At 49.6% G+C, this 26464-nt stretch overlaps 2 protein-coding genes across 2 annotated transcripts in view; one reads left to right on the forward strand and one right to left on the reverse strand.

Annotated features, from left to right (window-relative positions):
* Positions 1 to 11329, reverse strand: part of LOC136965665 (B-cell lymphoma/leukemia 11A-like) — a 57336-nt gene extending 46007 nt beyond the window's left edge. Inside the window, exons 1-2 of the mRNA XM_067259851.1 lie at positions 11275 to 11329; positions 7394 to 7832 (exon numbers count right to left, since the gene is read on the reverse strand). Coding sequence (XP_067115952.1) covers positions 7394 to 7832; positions 11275 to 11329 — 494 coding nt within the window. The remainder of the gene's footprint in view (positions 1 to 7393; positions 7833 to 11274) is intronic.
* Positions 11330 to 13397: 2068 nt separating this feature from the next.
* Positions 13398 to 24742, forward strand: cep170ab (centrosomal protein 170Ab). The gene is made up of 20 exons (XM_067259852.1): positions 13398 to 13440; positions 14735 to 14810; positions 15119 to 15262; positions 15387 to 15476; positions 15560 to 15638; positions 15892 to 15950; positions 16649 to 16802; positions 17117 to 17254; positions 17365 to 17805; positions 17966 to 18360; positions 18452 to 18580; positions 18723 to 18855; positions 19039 to 20553; positions 20765 to 21008; positions 21208 to 21316; positions 21665 to 21829; positions 22481 to 22569; positions 22943 to 23036; positions 24136 to 24187; positions 24459 to 24742. Exons 3-20 carry the CDS (start codon positions 15158 to 15160, stop codon positions 24740 to 24742), a joined length of 4275 nt encoding a protein of 1424 aa, XP_067115953.1. The 5' UTR covers positions 13398 to 13440; positions 14735 to 14810; positions 15119 to 15157.
* Positions 24743 to 26464: the final 1722 nt, after the last annotated feature.

Raw genomic sequence — 26464 nt, forward strand, 5'->3', positions numbered from 1 at the left:
TCGAGTTATATAGTGGCAGACATCATACGCGTATACAGTGGTCAAGACTAAACACACACATACATCGTTGTGGAGGGTTAACAGTTCAACTGGTTGACCTCGCCAACCAGGTGAGAGTGGACTGGAAGGTCTCGCACACACCTAACACACACAATACGGCTATGTCAACAGTGAGCAGAGAGAGTACGAGCGGTAAAAGAGACCTATCAGCCCAGCTGGAGAGAGAGGTCCGTAGGGAAACATCTTCTTTGGTTATAGTGGCTGGCAGTCAGTCAAGGTCTCTATACTTTCTCCTGAGACGCACAGAGAAAGAGAGAGAGATAGAGAGAGAGAGGGAGGAGGGAGGGAGGGAGGGAGGGAGGGAGGGAGGGAGGGAGGGAGGGAGGGAGGGAGGGAGGGAGGGAGGGAGGGAGGGAGGGAGGGAGGGAGGGAGGGAGGGAGGGAGGGAGGGAGAGGATGGATGGATGGATGGATGGATATAGAGTTTTTTCCTGGCTAACTATTGTGAGGAGTGCAGGCTAATCAACTCTTGACACCTACAACTCACTCCAGGGGAGACAGCAAGACTGCCAGTGAAACACACACACACACTCACACAAGCACACACACACTCACACAAGCACACACACACATGGAAAAAACACACTCATTAGAAACTCATTAGGACAAACACTGTCTCTCTCTCTCTCTCTATCTCTCACACACACACACACACACACTCAGTAGCCTAAACCCCATCTCTAGCCTCCCAGTAAGGGGGCTGGCCTGCTCGTTTTAGAGTGCTAAATTATCCATTAGATGTTATCAAGTCTTAGCAGGGCTATGCCATTCCTCTAGGAGACATCAATCATGCATGAAGCACGGAGTGACACATTGGGATGCACTACCGGACCTGCCCCTGTGACACGCAACACACACACACACAACACACAACACACTGTTCCATTCTGGAGACATGGCAACAAGACTTAAGTTTGAATGTAGCCCTGTATGTCCTCGCTTCCTGTCATCCCTCCTTCTCTCTCTGTCTCTCCCTCTTTATCCGTTTTCTCTCTGACCCTCCCGCTCTCTCTCTCTCTCTCTCTCCTTTTTTCTCTCTCGTTCTCTTTTCTCAGACCGCCCCAAGAATTGTTTTGTCACTGCATTAACCATTCTTCTCTCTCTCTCTCTCTCTCTCTCTCTCTCTCTCTCTCTCTCTCTCTCTCTCTCTCTCTCTCTCTCTCTCTCTCTCTCTCGCCCATTCCTCTGTCCCCACCTCCTCTTCCTCTCTCCCTCTTTCCTCCCGGTGGCCTGGCAGGCAGGCAGGCAGAAACAGACATGCTCAGAATACAGGGACGGTAATGGGCTAATCAAAAATGCAAAACAATTGGCAATTACCTTGCGAGGCTCTAATGGTCATTAGAATTTACAACAAGGTAATGAACTGAGAGTCAGCCCACGTCATGCATATTCATAAAGCAATCAGGCCTTTGAAGATTAAAGAAGCGCTTCAAATTCAAATGAGGCCCCGGCATATTATCAGTGAGATTCAGCCTGGAAGTAAAGGGTTGTGTGTGTGTGTGTGTGTGTGTGTGTGTGTGTGTGTGTAAGTGAGGATGTTGGTGTGTGTTTGGGTGGGTGGGTGTGTGTGTGTGAGTGGGTGTGTGTGTGTGTTAGGGTGGATGTTGGTGTGCGTTTTGTGAGTGCGTGCGTGTGTGCCTTCATGCCTGCCTGTCTTGCAATTAAGCATGCATGCTCACGTGTCTAAAATCCCTCACTTAAAAAAAACTCCAACTCCCGGCTTGTTTTGAATCGACGGGGAAACAAAACCTATACCCTTTACCACAGCTTCCATGGAACTAATACCCAGAATCCAGACTACTCTCTGAAGAACGGATACAGTCTTCTTCTTCTGATCTTCATTTAACAGAACTGGGATTTGAATCTAAGATTAAATATTAACTTGAGCTATTACGAGTCAACAGGCATTTTGAAAACAAAACCCAAGAGAGAGAGAACGAGCACGTTCATACGTAGGCTACAGATTATGCCACACACACACACACGCAAACACACACACCGACACACACACATGCCAGTTTTCACACATATGATGGGCCAGACACTATGATGGGGCCAGACACTGGAGGCCTTTCAGCTCCATATCAATCTCTGCTGTGGAGATAAGCTCTGCTCAGCTGCAGACGGCCACCCACACACCCTCACACACACACCCACACACCCTCACACACACACACACACTCTCTCGCACACATACACACTGCCTTGTCCACACACACAGAAAGTCACATCCTCTCACACACCCTTATACACACACACACAAACACCCACAATCTCTCTTACACACACAATGGCTGGTCTCACACGCACACAAACACACCGACCACCGAATTGTCGCTATGAGCATGAACACCAAGACGCACACACACTCGCCAAGCCAGTGATGTTAACAGCTTCTGACAGGGCAGTGATAGTGGAGCTACACACTGAGAGACACTGACCAGCTGCACCATAGCCCGGGATGTGTGTGTGTGTGTGCCTGTGTGCATGCATGTGTGTTTGAGTAAACATTTAACACACTATTTTCCTTTGACTGTCTTCCTAAAACATTCATTTCTTTCCATAAAAGAATTGACAGGGAGTGGTGAAAGCTAGTTAAAGACAAAGACATTTCCACCGGCGCCACATCTAAACCACACTGAGCCGTTTCCCTCCACTGAGTCCGCAAAGTAAAGATGGCTACTTATTGACCCCCTGCATCAAAGGCAGCTTTCTTCTGCTTTTTCTCCTTTTTCTCTCTCCTCAGAAGAAAAAGTCCCTCCCCATCTAAAAATAAAGTAATTAACCTGCCAGGGTTGTGCTGGTGGCGGCCTGGCATTGGAGGGTGACCTTTGAACCCCCCTTATCAGCAGGCCTGTCAAAGTATTGACAGGACAGGAGGGTGTTTATTTCTGGAGGGGAAAAAAAGGGGTGATCTTTCATCTCCGCCGTAACAACAAGCCTTTCTCAGTACTGCTGGGCAAATATGCATTTGATTTGATTTGATTCATCAAGTTAAAGAGGAAGCTGATGTATTTATGTGTGTGCGTGTGTGTGATACCCTCAATTGTGTGTGTGTAAGAGAGATAGTGGGTGTTTGTGTGTGTGTATAAGGGTGTGCACAAGGATGTGAGTGTCTCACTCCATAGGAAGAACGAGAGGTAGAATTAGGCATGGCATTGGAATGAGAGGTGAAGACATGCCGATGAGGCCCGAGCCAAAAGCCTCCCAGTTCCTGGAGACCAACCAGAAGATACCTGGCTGACTGACTGACTGGGGGGGGGGGAAAGGGAGGGAGGGAGAGAGAAGGAGAGAGAAAGGGGAGGTGTCCAGGATTGGTGGGGGGGGGGGACTGGAATAGGGATAATATACTCTTGACAGCCCCCATCATGGGCCAGCTAAGCAGCAGGGTCACAACACGTTTACTACGGACAAAACACAGACACAGGGCCGTGCGTGTGTGTGTGTATTCATGTGTACACGTGCATACGTGTCTATGAGAACGAGAGTGAACGAACAGAACACTGCGTGCGTGTGTGTGTGCGTACGTGTGTGTGTTTTCCTCCGACTAGTCTCCACCTGAAAAGCCCAGGGCTACAGTGCTGGGTTGTTACAGACAAACGGTGAAACAGGAAGGCCCAGGCAGGAGCCCTGAGGACACACACACACACACACACCAGGTCCAGGTCCACACTCTGCCACCACATATAGAGCACCCCATCCGGGCCCCCCCCCCCACCAGGCCTCCCCCTCCCCCCCCCCCCCCCCCCCAGGCTCAGCTCCCTGTGCCAAGTGTGCCCTGGCAGAACCCACAGAGGGGCTATCCTGAGGTAGGGCCCTGCCAAGTCAAAGACCCTTTTATGTTCTGCCTGCACGCCCAGGCTCGTAAAGCTTTAACAAACACGCCGGCCCCTGACGCACACACACACACACACACACGTGCACAAAGATATCCACAAATACTCACTCAAACACACACGCACACACACACTTCCAAAGATATCGACAAAAACATTGAAGAAAAAAAGCCATAAACACACACACTCACAAACACACACAGACTCACACACAAGCTATAGGAACAGTCTCAAGAACTGGAATACACTCAAAGACACAAACTCTCCCCCGACAACAAAGATTTGTGAATCTCTCTTGACATTGTTTGTGGTTTTAAAACTCATCTTCAGAATACAAAATCTTTCCCCATGAAAAATTCATCCGTGAAACACCACTACTCTCTGCAGTTATAAAATGACCAGTGCTGAGTGGATATGCATTTACAGCAAAACACAATTACAGGCCCGGTCTCATTTCCAGGTGTCTAATTACTTAATAATAAGCTGATGAAGTCATTTAGCTGCTTGGCTAAGTGACATTCACGTATTTCGGCAACAAGAGAAAAAAAAGCCTCGATTTTTGGAGCTGATAGCCCAAACAAAGAGACCCAATTCACGCGCACACGCGCTACACCAAACACGCACGCACACACCAACACACCACTCGCCACGTTAAAACCACAAACGAGGGGAAAATATGTCACTATTGAAGCCAACCCCCCCCCCCTCCCTCCCTCACCCCCTCCACCCCCCTCTGACAGACACCCCCCGCGACGGCAAAGACGGAGGGGCCGGAAAGATGGCACGCTGCCAACGCGCAGCACCCTCCAAAATACCTTTGTCTCTCCCCACACACACACACACACACACACACACACACACACACAGACACACACACACACAAACAACACAGCGGTAGGGCAAGGCCGGCACAGGTGACGAAGACACTGGGGCGCAGCCCTGCTATGCTGTGTTGCGACACACAGGGCGCTCCTTGATCACGTGCCTCCTGCTGTCTTCGGGGGAAGAGACGTGCCTCTGCCAGGAGGCTGGCGGGGGTATTGATCGGAGGCCTCGTTACAATGGAGGCCCGTGGGGAGGGGGAGGGCTGGAGGACGGAGGCTGTCAGAAGGGTCGGAGCGGCAGACAGCTACTGTAAATAAAACTGGGGGGTTTTTACGCTGGGAATGAGGTGGTGCCGGCGTTTGTTGGCTGGGTGCTACCTTACGGTACGCATGCAAGAGCACGCCACACACACACACGCACACACAGACAGACTGGTGTACTGAATCTGTCTAGGCAGCATCATCTGCTCTATTTGTAGGAGCAGTGCAGTCTGGAGACTGGCGATGTGTCTCTGTGCATATCTTACATTGTTTATCATGCAAATGAACAGCCACTCTGTTCTGTCTCTCCATCGGCCCACAGACATAGCCTCTAACCCCGGCCTCTACCCCAGCCTGTACCCCAGCCTCTGGCCATTAATATGAAACTTAACAGCCCCCAGCCCCAATTCTGGCTCGAACCCCAACTCCAGCTTCAATTCTGACTCCAGCCCTTGATGTCCAGCCCCAGTGAACCAGACTCCACACCAGGTAACACTTCTCAGAAACCCCAGACCCAGATGCCTCCCATGGTCTATCCTAACCCCAGGCCCAGTGGCCCCTCTCTCGGTCCCTCTCCACAGCCCTAACCTCTCCCCAGCCCTAACCTCTCCCCAGCCCTAACCTCTCCCCAGCCCTAACCTCTCCCCAGCCCTAACCTCTCCCCAGCCCTAACCTCTGCCCAGGCAGGATCCCATCTGTCACCCATACATCTGCCTCGACAGGGTGGCCGCTCATGCTGTATGTCAAGCAGCAGGATCATGTGTGATGTGTGTGGCGTGGGTCATTGTGTGTGACATGTGTGTGGGTTTGTTCTAAAGGAACGGTGTCACCAGTTCCTAGAACAGACTGGCTATGGGTTACAGCAAGGCAGGGACTGTATAGGGGTGCATAGGGAGATGGTATATTGGGACAGACAGACAGGCAGGCAGGCAGGAAAGAAGATAGGCAGGAAGGCAGACAGATAGACAGACAGGAAGGCAGACGGACAGACAAACAGGCAGGCAAACCAACGCGGGCCGTAGGGGGACTGGTCATGCTGAGGAAACATGGCAGGTCACATATGGAACAAATGTTGGGGGGAGGGGGGCAGTGTCGGTATGGATCTGTCATTCTGTTTGTGTGTGTGTGTGTGTGTGTCTGCCTGCCTCTGCAAACATCATCCTAGGTATGAGCAACAAACAGCACTAATCCTCAGCAGTCTCACAGAGAGAGCACAGGCTATCGTTACCACGCTTCACGGGGAATATTCAGTAAAACCTGTAGCATTTTCCTCAGCAATTATGTCGTTTGCTAAACTTCTCCTGGTGCCCCCCTGCCCCCAAACCCTCCTGACCCCCCCGCCCCCGCCACCCCCCCCACCCCCTCCCCCAATACAGGATGTGCCGCTGGGCCCAGTCAGCTGTTCTGACACGCTCCCCTCTCTCCATTAGACCACCGAGCGAAACGCGTCACATGACGCGGCCGCAAGGTCTCGAACATCAGGAAGTGCGTTGGGTATTTATAGTAACACGTCAGAGACTAGCGGCGGCTGGGTGCTACACCGGACAACAGGCCAGGAGACGCAGAGGAGCGGACGCCCCGTAGCGGCTAAATAACGACAACAACAAAAACGTCGACCGTCCAATACGTGACGGTTTTGCAAAACAACGGCGTGGGTGACCCGTTTCAGCGTTGCCGCCCCGTGCTCAAGAGCGTTCCACACGTCCGTTTGTTTGCGAGAGCCACGGCATGTTTCTCGCTCGCTTCATTTAGCTGTGGCGGACGACCACTGCTGACGACTCCTTCATTAAGGAAATGAAGAGCGCCACTGCAATTAGTGGTCGTTGGACGCTTCAGATAAACACGTTTCTTCCATGACAGTTCAGTATAATTAAATTCCTCTGGATCTTCTCCTTTTCTCTCCCCCCCCCCTCCTTCCCCAGTGCCAGAGTGAGAATTTGCAAGGGTGTGTTTGAGGCAGAGAGATACGACCGAGCGGGAAACCACAGAGAGATGGAGAACCATCTGGTAAAGCCACATGAGAGGGAAGAGAGAGACAGAGAGAGAAGGGAGGGAGACAAGAAGATCTGCCCTCATCTGTGGCGATGGAGCAGAGACAAACGGGGGGGTGGGGGGGGGGGGGGAGTCTTTCTCTCTCTCACACACACACACACGCTTACACACACGGCACACAAACACTCCCCTGTAAACACGTGCACACGCTACATTTCAGACAGTCAAGTTGGCCGTGAACGAGCCATAACCTTTGAATCCAGCAGCAGGCGTTTCCCATTGCAACAGCTACCTGACCTGAAGGAGCCAAACCCAGGGGACTGTGACAGCCCAGCTCCTCCGGATCACCCTCACCCCCCCCCCCCTCCCTCACACCAACAAACCACAAACAGCTGTTTCCAGAGGAGCGGCCATTTTGACCTTCTCCTCCTCCACCCCCGGCCATCCTCACCTGTGATATTCTCCTGCTTGGGGATTATTCCTTGCGGGGGCGCCGATAAACAATCCCTATCGTCGTGCGGCGACACCTGAACGGCCGCCTCTGCCGGGCGGCCGGCGCGCCGCGGCTGCTGCAGGCAGCGTCCGTGGGGCGAGGGGGCGGGGAGCGGCGAGGCCAGCGGGGCGGAGGGCGGGCGGTCCAGGGGCTTGTCCGAGCACAGCCCTCCGCGGCACTGCCTCCTCTTGTGCTCGATGAACAGCAGGATGTCGGACAGGGGGAAGCGGGCGTGGCACTGGCCGCAGGTCAGCAGGTCCTGGTCCCACTTCGGGGGGTCTCGGACCCCCCTGCCGTGGGGGTGTGGGCCCAGCCTGGGGGAGTCCTGGGGGTCCTCGTCTGGACCAACAGCCGACAGGGGCTCAGCTGGGGTCGGGGAGGAGGAGGGAGAGGAGGACGGGGGAGGGGGGAGGGGGGAAGGGGGAGGGGGAGACTCAGTATGCAGATAAACAAGCCATGGATCTCATTAGATTCTAAAGGAGTAGCCTGTACAGATGAAGGGGAGGGGAAGGGGAAGGGGGGACCGGCAGATGTGGAAAAACTCTCGACACTCGAAAAAATCCTCACACGTCGCACACAAGATTACATGTGTGCGATACAGTCAACCGTGGAACACGCCAGTCGGTAATCGTGGTGGAGCGTTATAGAGAGAGAGGAGGGGAGCGCGCAGATTCGTTTGTCTGTGATGTCGGCTGATGTGAATGATAACATCACATTCATTTCTGTTACTTGGCTACTGTACTGTATATCACCACTGCTACTGTGAAAGCCCCAGAGAGAGAAGGGTGTGTATGTGGTGTGTGTGTGTGTGTATGAGAGAGAGAGAGAGAGAGAGAGAGAGAGAGAGAGAGAGAGAGAGAGAGAGAGAGAGAGAGAGAGAGAGAGAGAGAGAGAGAGAGAGAGAGAGAGCTTGAGACAATACAGTAAATCATACTGATAATGAGATCTATATCTAAGTCTTATTACATTTTCATTACTATTCTACTGGCACTGTCCATCTCCTTAAAACAGTGTGATATTATCATATTATTCATTGTGTTATTATACATAACATTAGGAAAGAAAGAAAGACTGAAAGAAAGAAAGAAAGAAACAGCACACAGTTTCGATAAGCTGTGACACTGTTCAGCTTGCAGCCCGAACGATTAAGTCGCGCCTTGACCCTCTTTATTGTGGTGCCAATCTCGTTTTTTAATGAACCTAACACCTCAGAGAATCAAAAAATAGATTCTAATTTGAGTTCAAAATGATTGGACCCCATTTCGTTAAAAGTGCTGGGATCTTGTGAACTGAGGTTAGACATTGAGGGGCGAATGTGGAGTAGGTCCCAGAAGTACAGAAGGAACGAGCATTTAAAAGAAGTAATCTAGCCACGGTAAACGACATCGCCGCCCCAACTGGGATGTCGAGATAAGATGTGATGAATTCTTGCCGCCGGTCGAACCTTTAATTCCGTGTCGGGTCAGACGAGACGCTGGTGAGGGACTATGCAAGATAGCTCTATACCTGTATGTTGGACTGAATTAAAGATGAGGGAATTCTTTCCTATTTTATGTGCTTATCTCGAGAAGCTTCTGCTCTGGACAGAGAAGTGCAGGGCTAGGTGGGGAAAAAAAGGTTTTCTTCAAACCAAATAATCTCATTTTTGATGCAGGAAACAGGGAATTGAATAACTTTCAAAACTAAATATAATCCTCTTTTCCAAGATCCAACTATGTAGACCTGCAAAGATGTCAAAAAGAATGTAGGCTAAACGTGATTAACTGTTGGGCTAACTATGACCCACTTGTAGTATGATAATAGGACGGTAATTATTTGGTGTAGGGCCTATATGAATTCATTAACATGCAGTTTATTCATCATGACAATAAACGTGCAGGCTGCATGTCAATATGCTATACTGTAGGTAACCTACTTTAGAAAATGACAAGGAATTCAATTAAATTAATAATATTACCAATCCAATAATGTAGCCTAATCCCAAATTTGCAAGTTGTCTGTTTCTGTTATCATGCATTTGCCATATTCTTATGATGTATAGTCCCTTGTGTGCATGTGGATTTTTACTAAGCATTCAGCCATTACAATTAGGCTACCTTATGAGCATAGTCAAATCCAATTGAAAGATTTCGACGTGACGTCCTATTATCATAGAAATGGGGCTAATGTGGGGTGGAGACGATGCAGCAATACAATCTATTACTCAAGAGGAAAGCATGGAATATAAGGTTTAGACCCGAATGCAATGATACTATATTCTATCTTGACCCTGACAAATAAAAAAATAAAAAAAACGAAGATGTTCTCTCAGTCAACACATTTTTAACTGTGAAATTCGTGAACAGATTTGATCATTTGAATAATCTTTGAACTGATATGAAATACACGGCATCACATTGCACATCAACGACGGTAACAACCTAGTAATTCACTTTCGTTTCCTTGTCGATCCATGGGGAGAATGAGACTCCAATACGAAAACTTGAAAGACAAGGAACATCAGATGTAAGCCTACGACCGCGTATGTCTCATAAAACTGACGGACGAGCTTGGTCAAGCAATGTAGATAAAGCGATAAAGGAGATCAAGTTCAAGTTCATGGAAGCTGTATGACTACAATCATATTCTGCCCCCTACTGGTAGCATGTAGAAAAAAATACCTTCAATTGAAGGCATATGTTAAGAGAGTATAATTGGTGTCCACGATGATCGGAATGGCACAGCGTATACATAACGTTTTGGAAATGTTAGGACAAACTAACTCGAGTCGGAAATACCAATAGCTTGCTGTGTTATTTCCTATGAATTTAGTGAAGCATATTTCTCTTGTTTGGCTATGGTAATAAAATCTCCACAAATGAGAGACCGTGCCGTTCTTCCTGGGCACAACATGAGACGCTAAAGCACCCGGAACACAGCGACGGAAAATATATGTAAAGGCAATCGAAATAAAGTAACAACGTGTTCTCCCTGTGCATCTAAATCCAGAAATGTCATGTGAAAACTCTTACCTCCCGGTTGCCCATTCAGAGATACACGTTAAACGCAGAAACGTTAAAAGATGTTATGTTAACGTAGGTAGTAGCCTATTCGGCTAAGCCTAAGTGAACGTATATTTTCAAAGATTATACGAATAACGTCCATCCTCACATTTACTAAGATGTAAATATTAAGGCTTATTGGCGGCTGGTACTGGTACGGGAGAATCCGTGTTTCGGAGACTCAGTCCTCAATCACTGGCAAGACTCCGCACACGAGGTCTGCGCTGCAGTGTAGCGAGTATGTAAACATCGCTTTTCCACATCACAGGCAACGAAAAGCCATTCAAATATGTAGGAACATAGGCAAATGTGGGATTTTTCGTAGAGGAATATAGTTTGCATTTGGCGTACCTGGTCGAGAACTAATTCTCCAAGCAACCACACCGACCTATAGGTCCCTATAGCCAAGGCAAAGGTCTCTCTCAAGCCCTCTATAGTCTCGGCTAGGCTACTCTATACATGCCCTTTAATGGCGAAGGAAACCTGTGTTAAAGTGAATGTTACACAATTCCAAGACGAGACTTTCATTAAATTAATATTTTCCAAGTGCTTGCAGCATTTCACGAAGCCTATAAGCTTTCGCATAAGTTACTCAATTCAATGAGAGAACGAATTATTGCGCTGTAAAGTTATATCCACTTGACCGCGGTGCGCGTCGGCATGTCCCGTTGACTATTGGATTCTTCGAGGAAGTTGTTTTCGGATGAGAGGCTGTAGGTTGTCACATACTTCTACAATTATGAATGATGTTATTTAATTCTACTTACGCGAAAACTCCCGCTTGCTCAAGTGCTGCGGTTTGCCTTGCTTGCGGCGAGACATGACGGGTTAGTGGTGTCTTTCAGCTTAGTTCACATTGGTAGAGCCGTTGCAAAAGGTAGAGTCCAAAGGAAATATCTTCATAGATGCGTTTGACATCCAAAAAAAAGAAGGAATTATAGATCATACGGAGCAGACGCGCACGGTACGGGCTGTGCGGAGGTCTTCATGACTTTTTTGAAAAGAGAGAGGGACAGGGGTATGGTAAAGCCCCCCTGAGCTGCAAGTTCAAGTGCGGACGTGACGTTCCTACGAACTTGAACGTCAGTAGATGGATGGACACAGACATACAAAACAGGGGCAGGGCGAAGCCGGAGAGAAGGGGGGGAGACGGGGTAATAAAAACCAATGGACAGGCATTACGGTCTGCATATGAAATAAGAAAGAGACCCCGAAGACGCCAATGGACAGAGAGGATCAGGGGGGCTGGGCCAAGAGATAGAGAGAGAGAGAAAGAAAGAGAGACATACAGAGAGAGAGAGAGAGAGAGAGAGAGAGAGAGAGAGAGAGAGAGAGAGAGAGAGAGAGAGAGAGAGAGAGAGAGAGAGAGAGAGAGAGAGAGAGAGCGTTACAATACACATAACCATGTTAAATGGAGGATTAAGAGCCAGAAAGGCTATTGGTTATGGACACAATGCAGGGGGTAGTATATAGTTTTATAAAAATGGCCAACAGGAACAAACAATTGATTGTAAAGAGTGGCCATTACAGGCCAATTTTAGATGAATTGCGAAACATAGTTACACTGAATGAAAACTGCACATTTATGTTCATCCATACGTCTTATACATGCATTTAGGGCCAGCCTAAAATAGGTTTTACAAATAAGTTAATGCATCATCACCATCATCAACGTCGGCTAACATAAATCCTTACGGTGAGAATGTGGAATGAGATGTTTGCTTTTTCTAAAAAGTGCCAAAGTTGTATTACAATAGTTTGCAAATAACTAGTAGGCTAGTATGCGAGTCAATAATATAAAAATCGAATTATAATCATTTGATTTCCTAACTTAGACAAGGATCCTGGGGGAAACTCACATGTACAACAACTACAACAAATAGTCTGGTCACACCATAAACCCAGCGTAATTAATCCAACACATTTTCCTCTGGAAAAAAAGCCCACCTTTTTCAAAGCCATAGATTTGAATGACAATGTTGAAACTAACTGCTGCAGAACGCTTATTTTCTAGAGATTTAATGGCAAACCCCGTCTGTAAAAGCTGCCATGATTGCTCCTATAACGTGCAAATAAACTTCAAGACAATAATATTGTACTCTCATGGGCCTATATATATACTTCAGAGCTGGACAAACCCAATTTCCAACAGACTATTTTTTTTAACACAACTACCCTACCTAGTTGTTCGGTCTTATTTCATTAGGAACTGCTTCACATTAGACTGTCAATCGCACCAATTTGAAGAGCGTCTTCCAAGGCGCACATGAGTAGGATGTTTGTATTCAATTGGATGTCAATACGAAGTCGCCATCTAGTGGTCATTTGCAAACACTGCAGAAAGTAAAAAAGGAGACCCTCATTGCAGACTGGTAGGCAACCAGCCACTATGTCAACATTGGATGAATCCATAAACTCCATTTGCACAATGTTCTGTAGAAAAGAAGACAAATTAAGATATTGGCATCCAAGCTCAGTCATATAGAGAGTTTTCGGCTTTGCAAACGAAAACAGGTCAAACATACCAAAAAACAACTTTTTACATTTTCAACATTATTATCAAAATAACAATTGGCTTTTCGCAAATAAGGTAGGCTACTATCCATCGTGATCAAGCTACACACTACGTTAGATTAAGTAATGGACAGGGTACCACACACAACTTCTAAGATCTGGTAGCCCATTCTCCACGCATCCTTCAACGTGCGTACGCAAGAAGATGCGCTGCTTCTCTTTTATTGCGTAACATGAACTGATGGTAGCCTTTCGCTGCCCTGCGCTGAAGCTTTCAGGGACGTAGCACCACCTAGAGGCTAAGAAAGAGAAGCTTCGGGACATGGGCTGGGCAGCGGCTTCACTGCACCGTGCATAAAGCCTTCACTGGATACATAAGATATCGGATGCTGAATTATCTGTAGCCTACCTCATAAAGGGTAAGATGCATGTTGATTATTTTTTCCATCCAATCACTACCACGCCCATTGTTTTTGTCTTACGGTTGGACACAAGATACGGAGCAGAGAAATGAACATCTTTCTATTTGTGTCCGGGAGAATGTCGTCCATAATGATACAACCGCAGCTGCACATATCCTGATATTGGTGACTTATCTCACGTGATGATCATTATTGTTAATCCTTTTAAATAGCCCTTATTTCTAAATAGGAAAACGTTAGAGATACACGGCGAATGTTGTCAAACGGTTACAATCAACAGTCTTGAGAGCTGTCTATCGGAAAACAGAGAAAAACATGAGATATTACTTGATTCGATGGTATCAAGAATGAGCATCCCTACATGCTAATATTGCTATTTTTGACCATTCTCAAGCGACGATAGACCTGTGTCGTTGGTTACCGTGTAGGCTTATTCATCTTAAGGTATCTGCCTTTATGTTTAACCAAAAGCCAGGGGGTCATGATTAATGCTCACACTGTGGCATTGTAGCCCGCAAATGATGAGCTGTCATCTGCGATTGGATGACAGCAATCGAGAGAGGAACGGATAGTCGGCCAGCGTGTGTGTTCAAGCGAAACACTGAGCGCGAGCTGGGCACAGGAACGAGGCTGGAGAAGGGTTAAGTAGGCCTTTTCTTTCAGAGAGAATCCGGCCTGTCACGTTCTAACGATACACTCTGCCCCAGATATGACAGCGTGTGCGTAATTAAATCTTACTAACTCGCTGATGGGTCTTTTCGAGGTAGGGTGAGTCAGGTAGTGTAACCTTCAGGCTCTGCTTTGGAAGAGAACTGAGCGTCAGGGCAAAGTGCCATGCAGTCCGTGTCGTTGCTTAGGCCGACATGGGACTGAAAGTAAAATGAGCACCATATGGCTTTGGTTCTTGGAGCATAAAACTAGGTGACAGTGTGCTCTCTCTCTCTCTCTCTCTCTCTCTCTCTCTCTCTCTCTCTCTCTCTCTCTCTCTCTCTCTCTCTCTCTCTCTCTCTCTCTCTCTCTCTGCACACATCTGTGTGTATGTATTTGTGATCTGTGTATACATGAAAGTAAGTAAGTGTCTCTCTCTGTCTTATCTTGTGTTGTGTGTGGATTCATCTACAGTACAACCAAGCAGTCTCTCTTCTAGAATCCTATCCATCTGTAAGCCTTCATGTCTAAGTGGCCTATTAACTTTCCTGTTGAGTACTCAGTGTATAAAACTGCAGCATGTGCAGTACAATGTATTATAATTGTTTGTTTACTACCACTAACCCCTATCATGTCTGTTCAGGGTGGAACTCTAAGTTTGGTGACCTGCAGACTCTGACTAACTCAATTTGAAGGCCGAGCAGGATGTTCAGCACTCAGTAAGGAATTATCTAATTTCTGGAGGAATGGAGACAGTGTTTCTGTAATGTATTGTTAGAAACACAGTGTGTTTCTGTAATGTATTGTTAGAAACACAGTGTTTTTCTGTAATGTATTGTTAGAAACAGTGTAGAGTTAGATAGGCATGGTGGTATGCTATGGTATAGGTTCCGATTGACTACTGACATATTTTCTTAATTTTTTCCTGGTTAGGATTTGAAAATAAGTCCATTTAGACTTTTGCTACATGTGTCAGTCCTTCACTGTGGGTGATTGTACATTCTCTGAGATATACTGTGATGTATAGGTTGTGCTAAGGGTCAAAGGTGACAAGTGGACCGCAGAGATGAGTTTGACTTCCTGGTTTCTGGTGAGTGGCGGGGGCACTAAGCACCGCCTACCACGCGAGATGATCTTTGTTGGCCGGGACGACTGTGAGCTCATGTTACAGGTGGGTCAGACTCACTACCCCCGATGGATTATAATCTTGGCATCTGGATTTTGAACACATGGTAATCTGGAGTCGTCGGGATTAGGGTGGATTATAGAGATTGACCGGATTATGTGTTTTGTAGTCTCGCAGTGTGGACAAACAGCATGCGGTGATCAACTATGAGCCAACTACAGACGAACACAAAGTCAAGGACTTAGGAAGTCTGAATGGGGTTAGTAAGATCATACAAAACAAGATACTTTGGTGTGCCCTAATTCAATGTTTACAATTTGTCAACATTTCCTTTTTTCGCAGACATTTGTGAATGATGTCAGGATTCAGGAGCAGATGTATATTACATTGAAGATCGACGACAAACTGAGGTTCGGCTATGATATCCTTTGAGTGTTGTATTCATGCCATGGGAAAACCACTGCAGTCAAATGAATACAAACCAGCGTGTAGGTACAATAGGATAGCTTAATCTGATTCCAGCGACTTCAAAAGTAGCCTTCCTCAACTTCAAATTCCTTTATCTTTCTTACTACTCCTGATACACAACAGATGAAGTAGTCTGTTGTGGGTGCTCGGGCGCTTTCTCCTGTAGAGACTAAGCTCATTCAGTTCTTCTCCTTAACCCGTCTCACATACCAACCTGTTCACGGTGGTGCGAGGAGAACTCCTCATCCCAGAGGAGGCACTGAAGGTCAGTCGGCCCGCCTCAAACCCACCGGCTTTAGTGGCCGTCAGAAATACACTCACAGTACGCAGTAGAAAAATCCTTAGCGTGGTATTTTTCTACGTCAGTGGTCTTGCTGGCTGAAAAGGAGAATGGCAGATTGAGGCAGCTTTGTTTGTACCGAGATAGGCAATTCAGCTGCAGCATACCCAGTCCATTCACTCCACTTCGAAACGGTACACAGCACACAGGAAAATATAAGGGAAGCAACGAACAGCAGTAAATGATACAAATGTTTGATTGTAAGTCAAGGAATTTGGTATTTTTGCGGAATTTTGATGAAGCCCTTGTATTTTCATAAAAACAAATACACTTTGAATGGGTATTGTTTTTTAATGATGGATTGCACAGCGAAGTACGTGTCTTCGATTACGTAACGCAGTGTTCAACATTACACATGACTCTACGTCCAGAGCAGAACTGAGGAACGGAACGGGAGTTGACACAGCCTCTCATACTGAACGGAACTTTCCTAGACAACACGCCCACCACTGTAACAGAAGCGGACAACCCACTTTGCGTCCTCAAATATCCTCCTCTCTCCTCTCCGTCCCTGTGTCGTCGTGCTCTCTCTCTCTCTCTCTCTCTCTCTCTCTCTCTCTCTCTCTCTCTCTCTCTCTCTCTCTCTCTCTCTCTCTCTCTCTCTCTCTCTCTCTCTCTCCCAGCATGAGAAGTTCACCAGCCAGCTGCAGCTGAGTCAGAAGCTTCCGGAAGCGGAGGCCTCCAGACCGCCCGAGGTCAAAGCCCCCGCTGAGGCAACGTGTGAGGGGGCCGCCGCCATGCCTCCCGACGCCTGCAAGGGGGAGGACAAGCTGACAGGTGAGGGGGCGGGGCTTTGCAGGGACCACGGAGGGGGCACAGACGGTAGGCGGTTGGACGTGTCACACTGGGCCTGCGTTGTCAGCGTAGGATGTCGACTGTGTCTAAATGTATTAGGTGGGTGGCACCTGTGTTTGTTTGCTAGTTTGGAGTCCAGCTGTTTTGTCTCCCAAGGTCTTTTTCATCTGCATAAAAAGGCACTTATAGGTGTTGAATTGCATCGTACAGCAACGTGGACATACTGTAGCAGTGTTTGAGTATTTGAGTACATTCGTTGACCAAACGGACACTGAGCTTTGGTTATGTTTTCCCAGGGGACATTGCGGTTCTGAAAAGAGGCACACCTCTGTACGGCCAGCCTGCATGGTGGGGGGATGGAGACGCTGATGATGAACATTCCGGAAAGCAGGATGGGAGGACGTCTGAGAAGAAGGCAGAGAGGGCAGAAGGAGGTCTGTTCTGTTCTCTTCCTCTCTCCGTTCGGACACGATCCGACTAAGGTACACTTCAGCACGCCGCCACAACACTCGGTTGAAATCTTTTTTCGTTTCCTTTCTCAAAGAGCCCAATAGGTCAAACGCGGAGGCCCAGGAGAACGGCCTGGGGGCCTCGAGCCAGGAGCCCAGTTACTTCGAGATCCCCTCCAAAGACAGTCTGGCAGCGGAGGAGACACCGTCCAAGGACACAGAGGCGGGAGCCGCGCCGGGCTCTAACTCCGCCCTGGCACCCGAGGCCTTCACCATCCAGTTTGACTCGGCGGCGTCCAGTAAGGTCACCGCCAAGGACCGCACCGGGAAGATGGCGCCGGACCAGAGACCACGCCCCAAGAGGGGGGCGGGGGAGGAGTTGAGCGCCCTGCAAAGCGCCATGGTGGCTGCAGAGGTGAAGGTGGCCGATTGGTTGGCCCAGAACGAGCTGCCGATTGGGTATAAGGAGCCGGTGGCCGAGGACGACGGGGAAAGTGTGAAGAGCGATGTGCCTGTTCACCTCAGGAGCCTTAAAGGTAAGAGCAAAAACATTCACGTGAAGAAAAAAAAACCTGCTAGACATATCATAGTTCCTATCCTGGAGAAACTATCTCTCTCTCTCTCTCTCTCTCTCTCTCTCTCTCTCTCTCTCTCTCTCTCTCTCTCTCTCTCTCTCTCTCTCTCTCTGTCTCTCAGGCAGCAAACATGAGGACGGTACCCAGAGCGACTCGGAGAACGCCCTCGGGGAGCAGCGGAGGGCGGCCGCTCTGGAGGAGCGCTCCCGGGGACTGTGGGGCGAACGCCTGGGGTCAGGGGTCAAGATCCGCGAGGGCCGCGCCAACGTACCCGAGGGCCTGTTCGTGGAGGAGGACAGCCCAGCTCGCCGGTACCGCTCGTCGGCGTCCAAGATGCCGCCGGTCGGCGGCGAGTTGGTCGAGAGGGGGAGGGGCTCGGCGCCGTACCGCGACCCGCAAGCGGGGGAGAACTTTCGCGGTCGCCACGGAGACGACCACAGCGACAGAGGGACCTATACTATAGAGGTGGAGAACGGCGACCACGAGGAGGAGGAGGCCAGGCGGATGATTGACAAGGTAGGGGGGACTGACACGGGCGTTGTGGGAACCGTGCACGGTGTGGTTCGAAAGACGCTGACTGTTGTCTGAATGTGTGTGTGTGTGTCAGGTGTTCGGGGTGGAGGACCAGCAGGCCCTGTCCAGGGTTGGGTGTGGCGACCGCCAGAGAGACAGCAGGGGCGGGTCTCAGAGGCCAGGCTCTGGGGAAAGGGGCAAGCCTGGACGCATGGAGCCCGGGGTGAGGTGGAGTCTGGTGTCTGTACAGGGATTCTCTCTCACCCTTTCAAAACAAGATGCACGGAGACTTCTTCTTTCCAGGAACCAGCCTGATCCCTGTACCAGTCTGGTATTAGTGTCCCTGTGTCTCCTCTTCTCCCCAGACTCTACCGGAGGAGCTCATGGTCGGGGGGCCGCGGTGGGTTTCTCAGTGGGCCACTCTGGCGGCCAGCCACATCCGGACGGATCCGGAAGGTTCTGGCGCGGAGACCCACGTTTACGTCAGCGAAGACAGAGGTACTGAACTGTGGTACAATCATTGTGGAGATCGGATTTATTGTCTGGTGAGATGAAAAATTGTTATGCGTGTATTGATGTACACAGAGAACCCTAACCCTAAAGAATGACACCACACCTGTAATCAGTCGTTTCCCTGACCTTTCCCGATTGGTTGTCCTTTGACCCTAACCCTCCCCTCAGCTGAGATCAGCGAGTCCAGCCACTCGCCCTCCATGACCTCCTCCGGCTACACCGAGCGCAAGAGGAGGACCCTGCCCCCGCTGCCCTCGGAGGACCCCGGCATGGGGAGGAGAGCCCCGGGCCCCGGCGCGGCCCCGCGCTCCGACGTGGGGGAGAAACAGGACACGGAGCTCCAGGAGAAGGAGAACCAGGAAGAGAGGATGGGGAGAGGCACGGCCAAAGTGGCCCAGGTGGGAGGGGGCGGCGGCGGAGGGGCCCAAGGCGCGTGCACCCGAGGAAGCCCCAAAAAATCCTCCCCAGCCAAGTCGCAGGAGGGAGGAAGCCGGAAGGCGGGGCAGACGCCGGGGGCAAAGCTGCCGCCCAGGCCGATGACCAGCGGGGAGAAGAGGCTGGAGGAGGCGCGGCGGAGGAGGAGAGAGGAGGAGAAAGCCAGGGAGGCCTCTGGGAAGCCTCTCCTCAGACAGGAGAGCTTCACCGTGGAGACGCCCAGCGCCAACGTGCCCCATGAGCTCATACCGCGCATCGATGCCAACTCGGGCACCAGGGCACCGAGCCGCCCCGCCGTGGGGGGCCTAGACAGTGCCACTCTCCAGAGGGACTCGGAGGCGGTGGCAGCCTTCCTGGAGACGACCGTTTCAGACCAGGGGGACCCGCCCAGCCAGTCCATCGAGGGGTCGGCGTCGCCCGAGTCTGATGTGGACACCACCAGTACCGTCAGCCAGGCGGGGGGCAACGGAGGGCGCAAGGTGGTTCAAAAGAGGCGCACCCTAGCAATGCAGCAAAAGGAGCGAACGGTGGTTTGCTCTTCCACCAGGGGCCCCGGGGGAGCCAGGGACGCCCAGGATCGGAAGCCCAAGACCAGGGCCTCGTCTGGGGGCGCGGGGGCCCGTCATGCCTCCCAGTCCAGCCGTCCCTGGACTTCTCTGGACCTGACGGATGACGACATCAACTCCAACAGCCTACTGTCTGACTCCCAGACCTCCATCCAGGAGGTGCGCTCCCACAGTCGAGCCCAGGCTGGGAGCACCACGGTGGGAGCTAGCACCAAGGCTAGCCGGGCAAAAATTTCCCAAGCCACCGCGACTGGTCCCTCCAGTAAACCCACCACCCTGCCCAGGCCCACTCGGGCCTCGCTGCTGAGAAGGGCCCGGCTTGGAGACTCCTCCGACACTGAGATGGGCGACTTTGACCGCATGTCTGTCGCCTCGGAGGCCTCCACCGCCAGCTCTGCGTCCAGAACGGGGATGGTTCGGCGGGGCCTGTCCAGAATCGAGGCCCTGGCTCAGCCCAGGAGGCCCAGGGTAGGCTCCCCATCGGCCCAGAGCGACTCGGAGGCCACCGTCACCCGGAGCCGCGGCCTGGGGGCTCGGAGCGTCGCTGGCGACTTTGCCAGTCGTCAGGGTGTCCGCGGTGCCAACTTGACTGCAGTGGCGGTGCCCAGGGCCAGGGCCAACAGCGCATCCAAGCTGCCAGACAAGTCGAAGGGCGCCCCCTATGGTCAAGTCAGCCCTGCAGGTAACTGGCAAGCGGGCACTTCAGGGGCCATTTTCCAGGCACAGATTGAGCATGTGAATACAGATTATCCTCAGGCAGATTACTGAATTCTAAGTCCAACATTAGGTCTAATTTCTGTCTAGAAAACAGCACCATATGAACATTGATCATTACTTAATCAGACCCAAATCTAAACACGGCCTCTAACTCCGCCCATGTCTCCCCCCCCCAGCCGGAGGTCGGTGGCGGCGTGTGCCCGTGGAGTACGCCTCCACCTCCGAGGACGAGTACGGCTCCAACCGCCACCCGTCCAAGCACGGCCACGCCCGCCCCTTCCCCGCCACCAGGGTGGCCCAGCTGGGGGGCTCGGCCCCCGCCACGCCCAGCCCCGGGGCCGTGTCGTCGCTGAGGCAACAGTCCAGAGAGCAGGAGGAGTACATGAGGGACTGGACTGCCCACAGCGAGGAGATCGCCAGGTATGGACAGTCTGTTTTCACTTCTCCCTCCGGATCGCTATCATTTGATCGCTTGATAAAGAGGGGGTTAAGGTCAGAACATACTTTAAAGGTACGATAAAGAGAGATAAGCTCATGTAGGGAGGGATAGTCATTAACCTACAGGAGGAAATGCTATTTATTATGCTGTAGCGCCGTGTCTCTCTGTGGTGTGTTCCAGGATCAGTCAGGACCTAGCCAAAGACCTGGCCATGCTGGCCAGAGAGATCCATGATGTGGCCGGAGAAATTGACTCAGTCAGCCCTGCCGCCAATGACCCAGGAGCAATGGTAACCACACACACACACAAGTATTCACACACAAACCCACTAACACATATGTATTCACCCTGACACAAACACTCACATATGTATTCACCCTGACACAAACACTCACATATGTATTCACCCTGACACAAACACTCACATATGTATTCACCCTGTCGCAAACACACAGGCAACCACAAACACACATAACACACACACACGCTGTAACTGAGTTGCACCTCGTTCTGTGGCAGATCCCTTTCCAGCCTGGCTTTCGTCTGTAGTGCCCCGGCTCTTCTCAAATAACCAGATCGTGTTACAGCTGGTCTTGATGACGGCGAAAGTTAAACTGTCGCCTTCCTTTCCCCCCAGTTGGAGGATCGTGTGTTCGACGAGAGCCTGGACGTGGGCGGCGGGCCCTCCTCGGAGCGCAGCGGCATTCTGGGAACGAACGGCGGCCCGGTGGAGCTCCGCCCCCCCAGCAGTAACGGACAGGGCCCCCGTTCCATCAGACGGCAAACCTGGAACAGAGACGAGGTCTTTTTAACGACGCGTTTATCAATCGTTCTATCGATCGATTATCGCTTTGTTCTGCAGTCGTGGTTTGTTTGAGCTAGGCTTGGAAGACCGGTTGAATGCTTTTTGTGTCCAGACAGCAACAAAGTTTGACATTTTGAGTCGGCGATGCAGGGTTTCGTTAGTCAGAGAGGCATAGCAGAAGTTCATGTAAATCCTGCACCGTAGAAGGAGGCTGGAAAAACAGACCAGACCAGAAGCCAGAGAAATGCCTGAAAGTGATGAATCGACGTGTGTGTACCGTAGCTCACCACTAGAGGGAGCTCCCCTTATGTCAAGTCAAATCAGAGTCACGACAGACTGAACTCTTCAACCTGGCAAAACTAGTTAGGGTAACAAGGAAGAAGAACTGGCTATACAGTCCCCTTTGTATGAACAATAGACCCTCTTCAATAGCCTGTGTGTCTGGACATCAACCATACAGCAGTTTACGAGCTGCACTCGTCCTCCAGGACTGGGGACAGGGCTTCTGATCCTCTTGTTTTTTATCTTTTTCTTTCATGGTCGCATCCTAATTTGAGTGTATCTGCATGTCCTAGTTATCCTGACGTGTTTTTCACTCGAGTGTGAAGTTACGTAAGTGATCCCGCTCCTCTGTGTTGGGGCCCTCAGGCGGTGTTGGACAGTTTACTGGTAGCATCTGTGACTCAACTCTCCTCTCGGATACGCCAGTCTGTCGACAAAACCGCGGGGAAAATCAGGTGAGCAACAACAACTCTCTCGCTCTCTCTCTCTGTCACACACACTCAAAGATATGTGGAATGGAGAAAGATGAATGCTTACGCGATTGATGGGAAGCGGGTTATGGTTTTTGACTTCTTTTTGTATTCAGTGGAAAATAAATAAGACATGCTGACTTGGCAGAGGCTATAGTAATTAACATAGTATGACTGACACTTCACAACAGTTACCCTGACAACATACCTTTCCGCGCCGTGTTTTCAGACTTCACATGACAGTATGCAGTTATACAATCAATTTCAAACAAACTAGATCACCTTTATGGTTTTCTCCCTCTTAATAATTCTTTTCTGTGAGAGACACGTCTGATTTGTTTTGATCGTTCGTCCGCAGGATATTATTCAAAGATAAAGATCGAAAGTGGGACGAGATCGAGAGCAAGCTCCAAGCTGAACATGACTCTCTGCTGCTCAAGACATCGAACAAGGTGAGGATCTCCACTCCCTCCTCTCCAAACCCTCACAGCTTTTAGGGAGCGCCTGTCATTCACTATTTTAACTAACGGCAAAGGTGAGGTGAGCGAGGTGCAGGGCTGTTACCAGGTGCCTATTTGGGTTGACAGGCGCAAAAATTGAGATGTAGGATGGAGGTATGGGAGATGTAGGATGGAGGGATGGGAGATGTAGGATGGAGGGATGGGAGATGTAGGATGGAGGGATGGGAGATGTAGGATGGAGGGATGGGAGATGTAGGATGGAGGGATGGAGAGAGTGAGGATTGAGGAATGGTGGGCTGAAAAGTGGTGAGATACAGGGGTGAGGAGGTAAGTTGGGTGGAGTAGATGAATTTAGCAACCCCACTTTTTAAATCAAGGTAACAAGCCACTCCATGACATATGACAGTGGCCATATTCCAGGACACTGTCATCCCTTGGTCATAATAAAGCATTTTAATAGCCTATGAAATTAATTAGCTTTGACAGACCAATGTATAGTGTGGCTTCTCTCTCTTTTTTTCTCTCTATCATTTCCCTCCCTCCATCTCTCTTTCTCTCTCTCTCTCTCTCTCTCTCTCTCTCTCTCTCTCTCTCTCTCTCTCTCTCTCTCTCTCTCTCTCTCTCTCTATCAAACCCACACATTTGATTATTTACCAAAGCAATTGCCTTAAGTACAGACACTTCTCGTAAGGATAAAAACCGTCAACTCCTTCACTCCTTCTGCTCCTTACAGCCTCTGCCCCTTTCTTTGCCAGTCTCACTCTGACAGGAAGCGACCGCACCAGGCGGCCATGTTGGATTAGTCTGAGAACTTGACTTATTGGCTGTTGTTGCCGGTGCAAAGATTAAGCCCCAAAAATATCGCCCTGTCTCAGGGCCAGGCTCGTAAACTTGGACTTTAGCACACCTCCAGGCCCCGGGCTACCATTCTGGATAGGTTTATTCGCTGGAGTGGTCCCGGTGGTGAAATACGATTACTGAGTTTATACTGCCCCCATTCCAAATGTCCCTCTGTCATGTGTCTGTTTATGTCTTGGATTGACTCCTCGCGCCTGACGGATGTTTTCACCTCCGACTTGTTTCCTTCCAGGAGATCTCAAACGTCCTTCAGGATCTGAAGAGAGTGGAAAGGCAGTTGCTGGGTACGGATCTCGTGCTTGCCTCTTGATTTTGTCTTTTGCCAACTCTGAGCATTAGAATATCTCTCAGGTTTGATATTATACAGGCTTTCGGTAAGTCACACCAAAAGCATCCATAGCAGGTGGGTATAGCTCCGTGGTAGAAATCCCCCTGAAGTAGCTTTCGATACAAAAGCATCTGCTAAACAAACACACAATATTATCCTATCCAGGACCGAACCCTAACCCTACTCCAACCTGAATCCACATCACCTGTGTCTGTGTCTCCCAACAGTCATTGACGTGATGGTGGACCCAGACGGCACCCTGGACGCCCTCACCAGCCTGGGCCTCACCAGCCCGCTGATGTCCGAACAGAGGCTCAGTCCTGGGGGACAGGGGGCTGGCGCGGTGGGCCTCCCCTCTGGAGATCCTGGGCCCACCAGCACCTTGTCGCTCCCCTCAGGGGCCACCTCGGCCCCCTCTACCCAGGCGGCGGAGAGGGATCTGGGGCTCCACTTGCACAACAACCTGAACGCACCGCCGCCCTCCGGGGCGGAGAAGAACGCCGCACCCTAACAGGTGACGAAGCAGAGGACCGACAGAACAGCTGTGACTTCTGAATGCTCGCGATGAGGAGCCAAGTAAGATGCCGATAGAACGCAGAGGAGCCAATGATGTTGCAGTTAGAACACAGAGGAGCCAATGATGTTGCAGTTAGAACGCAGAGGAGCCAATGATGTTGCAGTTAGAACGCAGAGGAGCCAATGCGGTTGCGTGTAGAGTGGACCTTACGCATCCTGTTGATTATTTGTATCCAAACTAATCTCATCTCTTAACTAATCATTTCCGGTCTTGGCAAAAGAAGTGTGGAAATTGCCCTGCAGAGTTTAGTAAACGGGTTATTCTGCATAACAACACATATTAAACATACAAAACATATTTTGTAAGTGTAAAGAATTAATTCGAGAACTTGGTCATGATTTCTACAGAGACTTTTGTCATTGCTCCTACTGTTACTGTTGTGTTTTATTCTCAACAATCAATCTCTGATATCGAGCTGGAACAAAGCTGCGAGGACGTCTGCCATTTTCAGAGAAGAAACGATATGTTCAGAAAGAGTTGTTCAAAAATGTTCCACCATAATCATACGTAGTCTACCTAATCAATATTATGAATATAAAAAGATAATCTTGTTGACCTGTAGCACATGCACCTTCCCAAGCTTGTTTAGATATTCGACCTTTCCTTAAAGAGGCTGGAATCAAATATTTATTTGACGGAAACCATAGGGTATGTACAGCATCTGCTTGTCTACCACCTTTATATACTCCCTGTCTATGCCTTTCTCTGTGAGGTGACCTGTCTGTCTGAGACTAGCGTATCAAAGATCAAATATACATAACCTGATGTAGCCTCGCAGAACGTGTAATATAACGATAATTATTCTTATTCTTAATACATCACAAAGTGCCCAGTATCAGTCGCTGGTGCTGTACTGTCGGCTGAAGAAGCACCCATGGTAAAACAGTTAAAGGAATGGAACGTTTGTTCATTTGCATCGTTCAAAAGCCAAGATCATTCACATGGGCCGAAAATAACGTAACTAAACCAAACCCATTGTCATGTTTCATAGCAGCGTTTACACATGAATGTAACCTGATCGAAACTGTTGATGTCTCTCAGCCAAAATAACTTTAATAAAGACATAGAATTTTGTGCTTGTTAAGTATGTGTCCTTTCGTGTTATTTCAAACCATCAATATATTTTTGTTTGGATGTTTTGTATAATTTTTTTCCAAAATGTCATAATTTATTGTTTTGTAATATTATGTGTAATAGTACAATATTGTTAAAATTTACTAAACATTGAGTATGTCTAATTTCTAATAAAACGCATGATAATCAACACAGGCTTTGTTCGTATGAATTCACAAATGTGCTTCAATTGTTTTTTTTTCTTTTATTTGTAAGGCTTGTGAGATTGGGTTTTTAAGATTTCAGTCACGTTACGTCCACTGGAAAGTTCTCCAGGCATCACTGCCTCCCCATTCCTGCGTGCGTTCTCCCCCCACTAAGTCCTCCTCCCTCAGCCTCCCGGCCCCCCACGCCACCTCAACCATCCCCTGTCTCCCTCCAGTCGCAGAGGAAGACTAGCCACAATGAATACAATGGCTCTGGGAAGCTGCAAGGCCCACTGTTAGCTGTTGCTGTTAATTGTGTGCCCTGAGATATTCTGCTCCACTTCCTTAATCCCTTACTCTGGGCTGACTCCCTTGTGTCGTACAGCAGCGTGTCTGC

This window comes from Osmerus mordax, chromosome 21 (assembly GCF_038355195.1).
Source record: "Osmerus mordax isolate fOsmMor3 chromosome 21, fOsmMor3.pri, whole genome shotgun sequence".
In the NCBI taxonomy this organism is placed as follows: Eukaryota; Metazoa; Chordata; class Actinopteri; order Osmeriformes; family Osmeridae; genus Osmerus; species Osmerus mordax.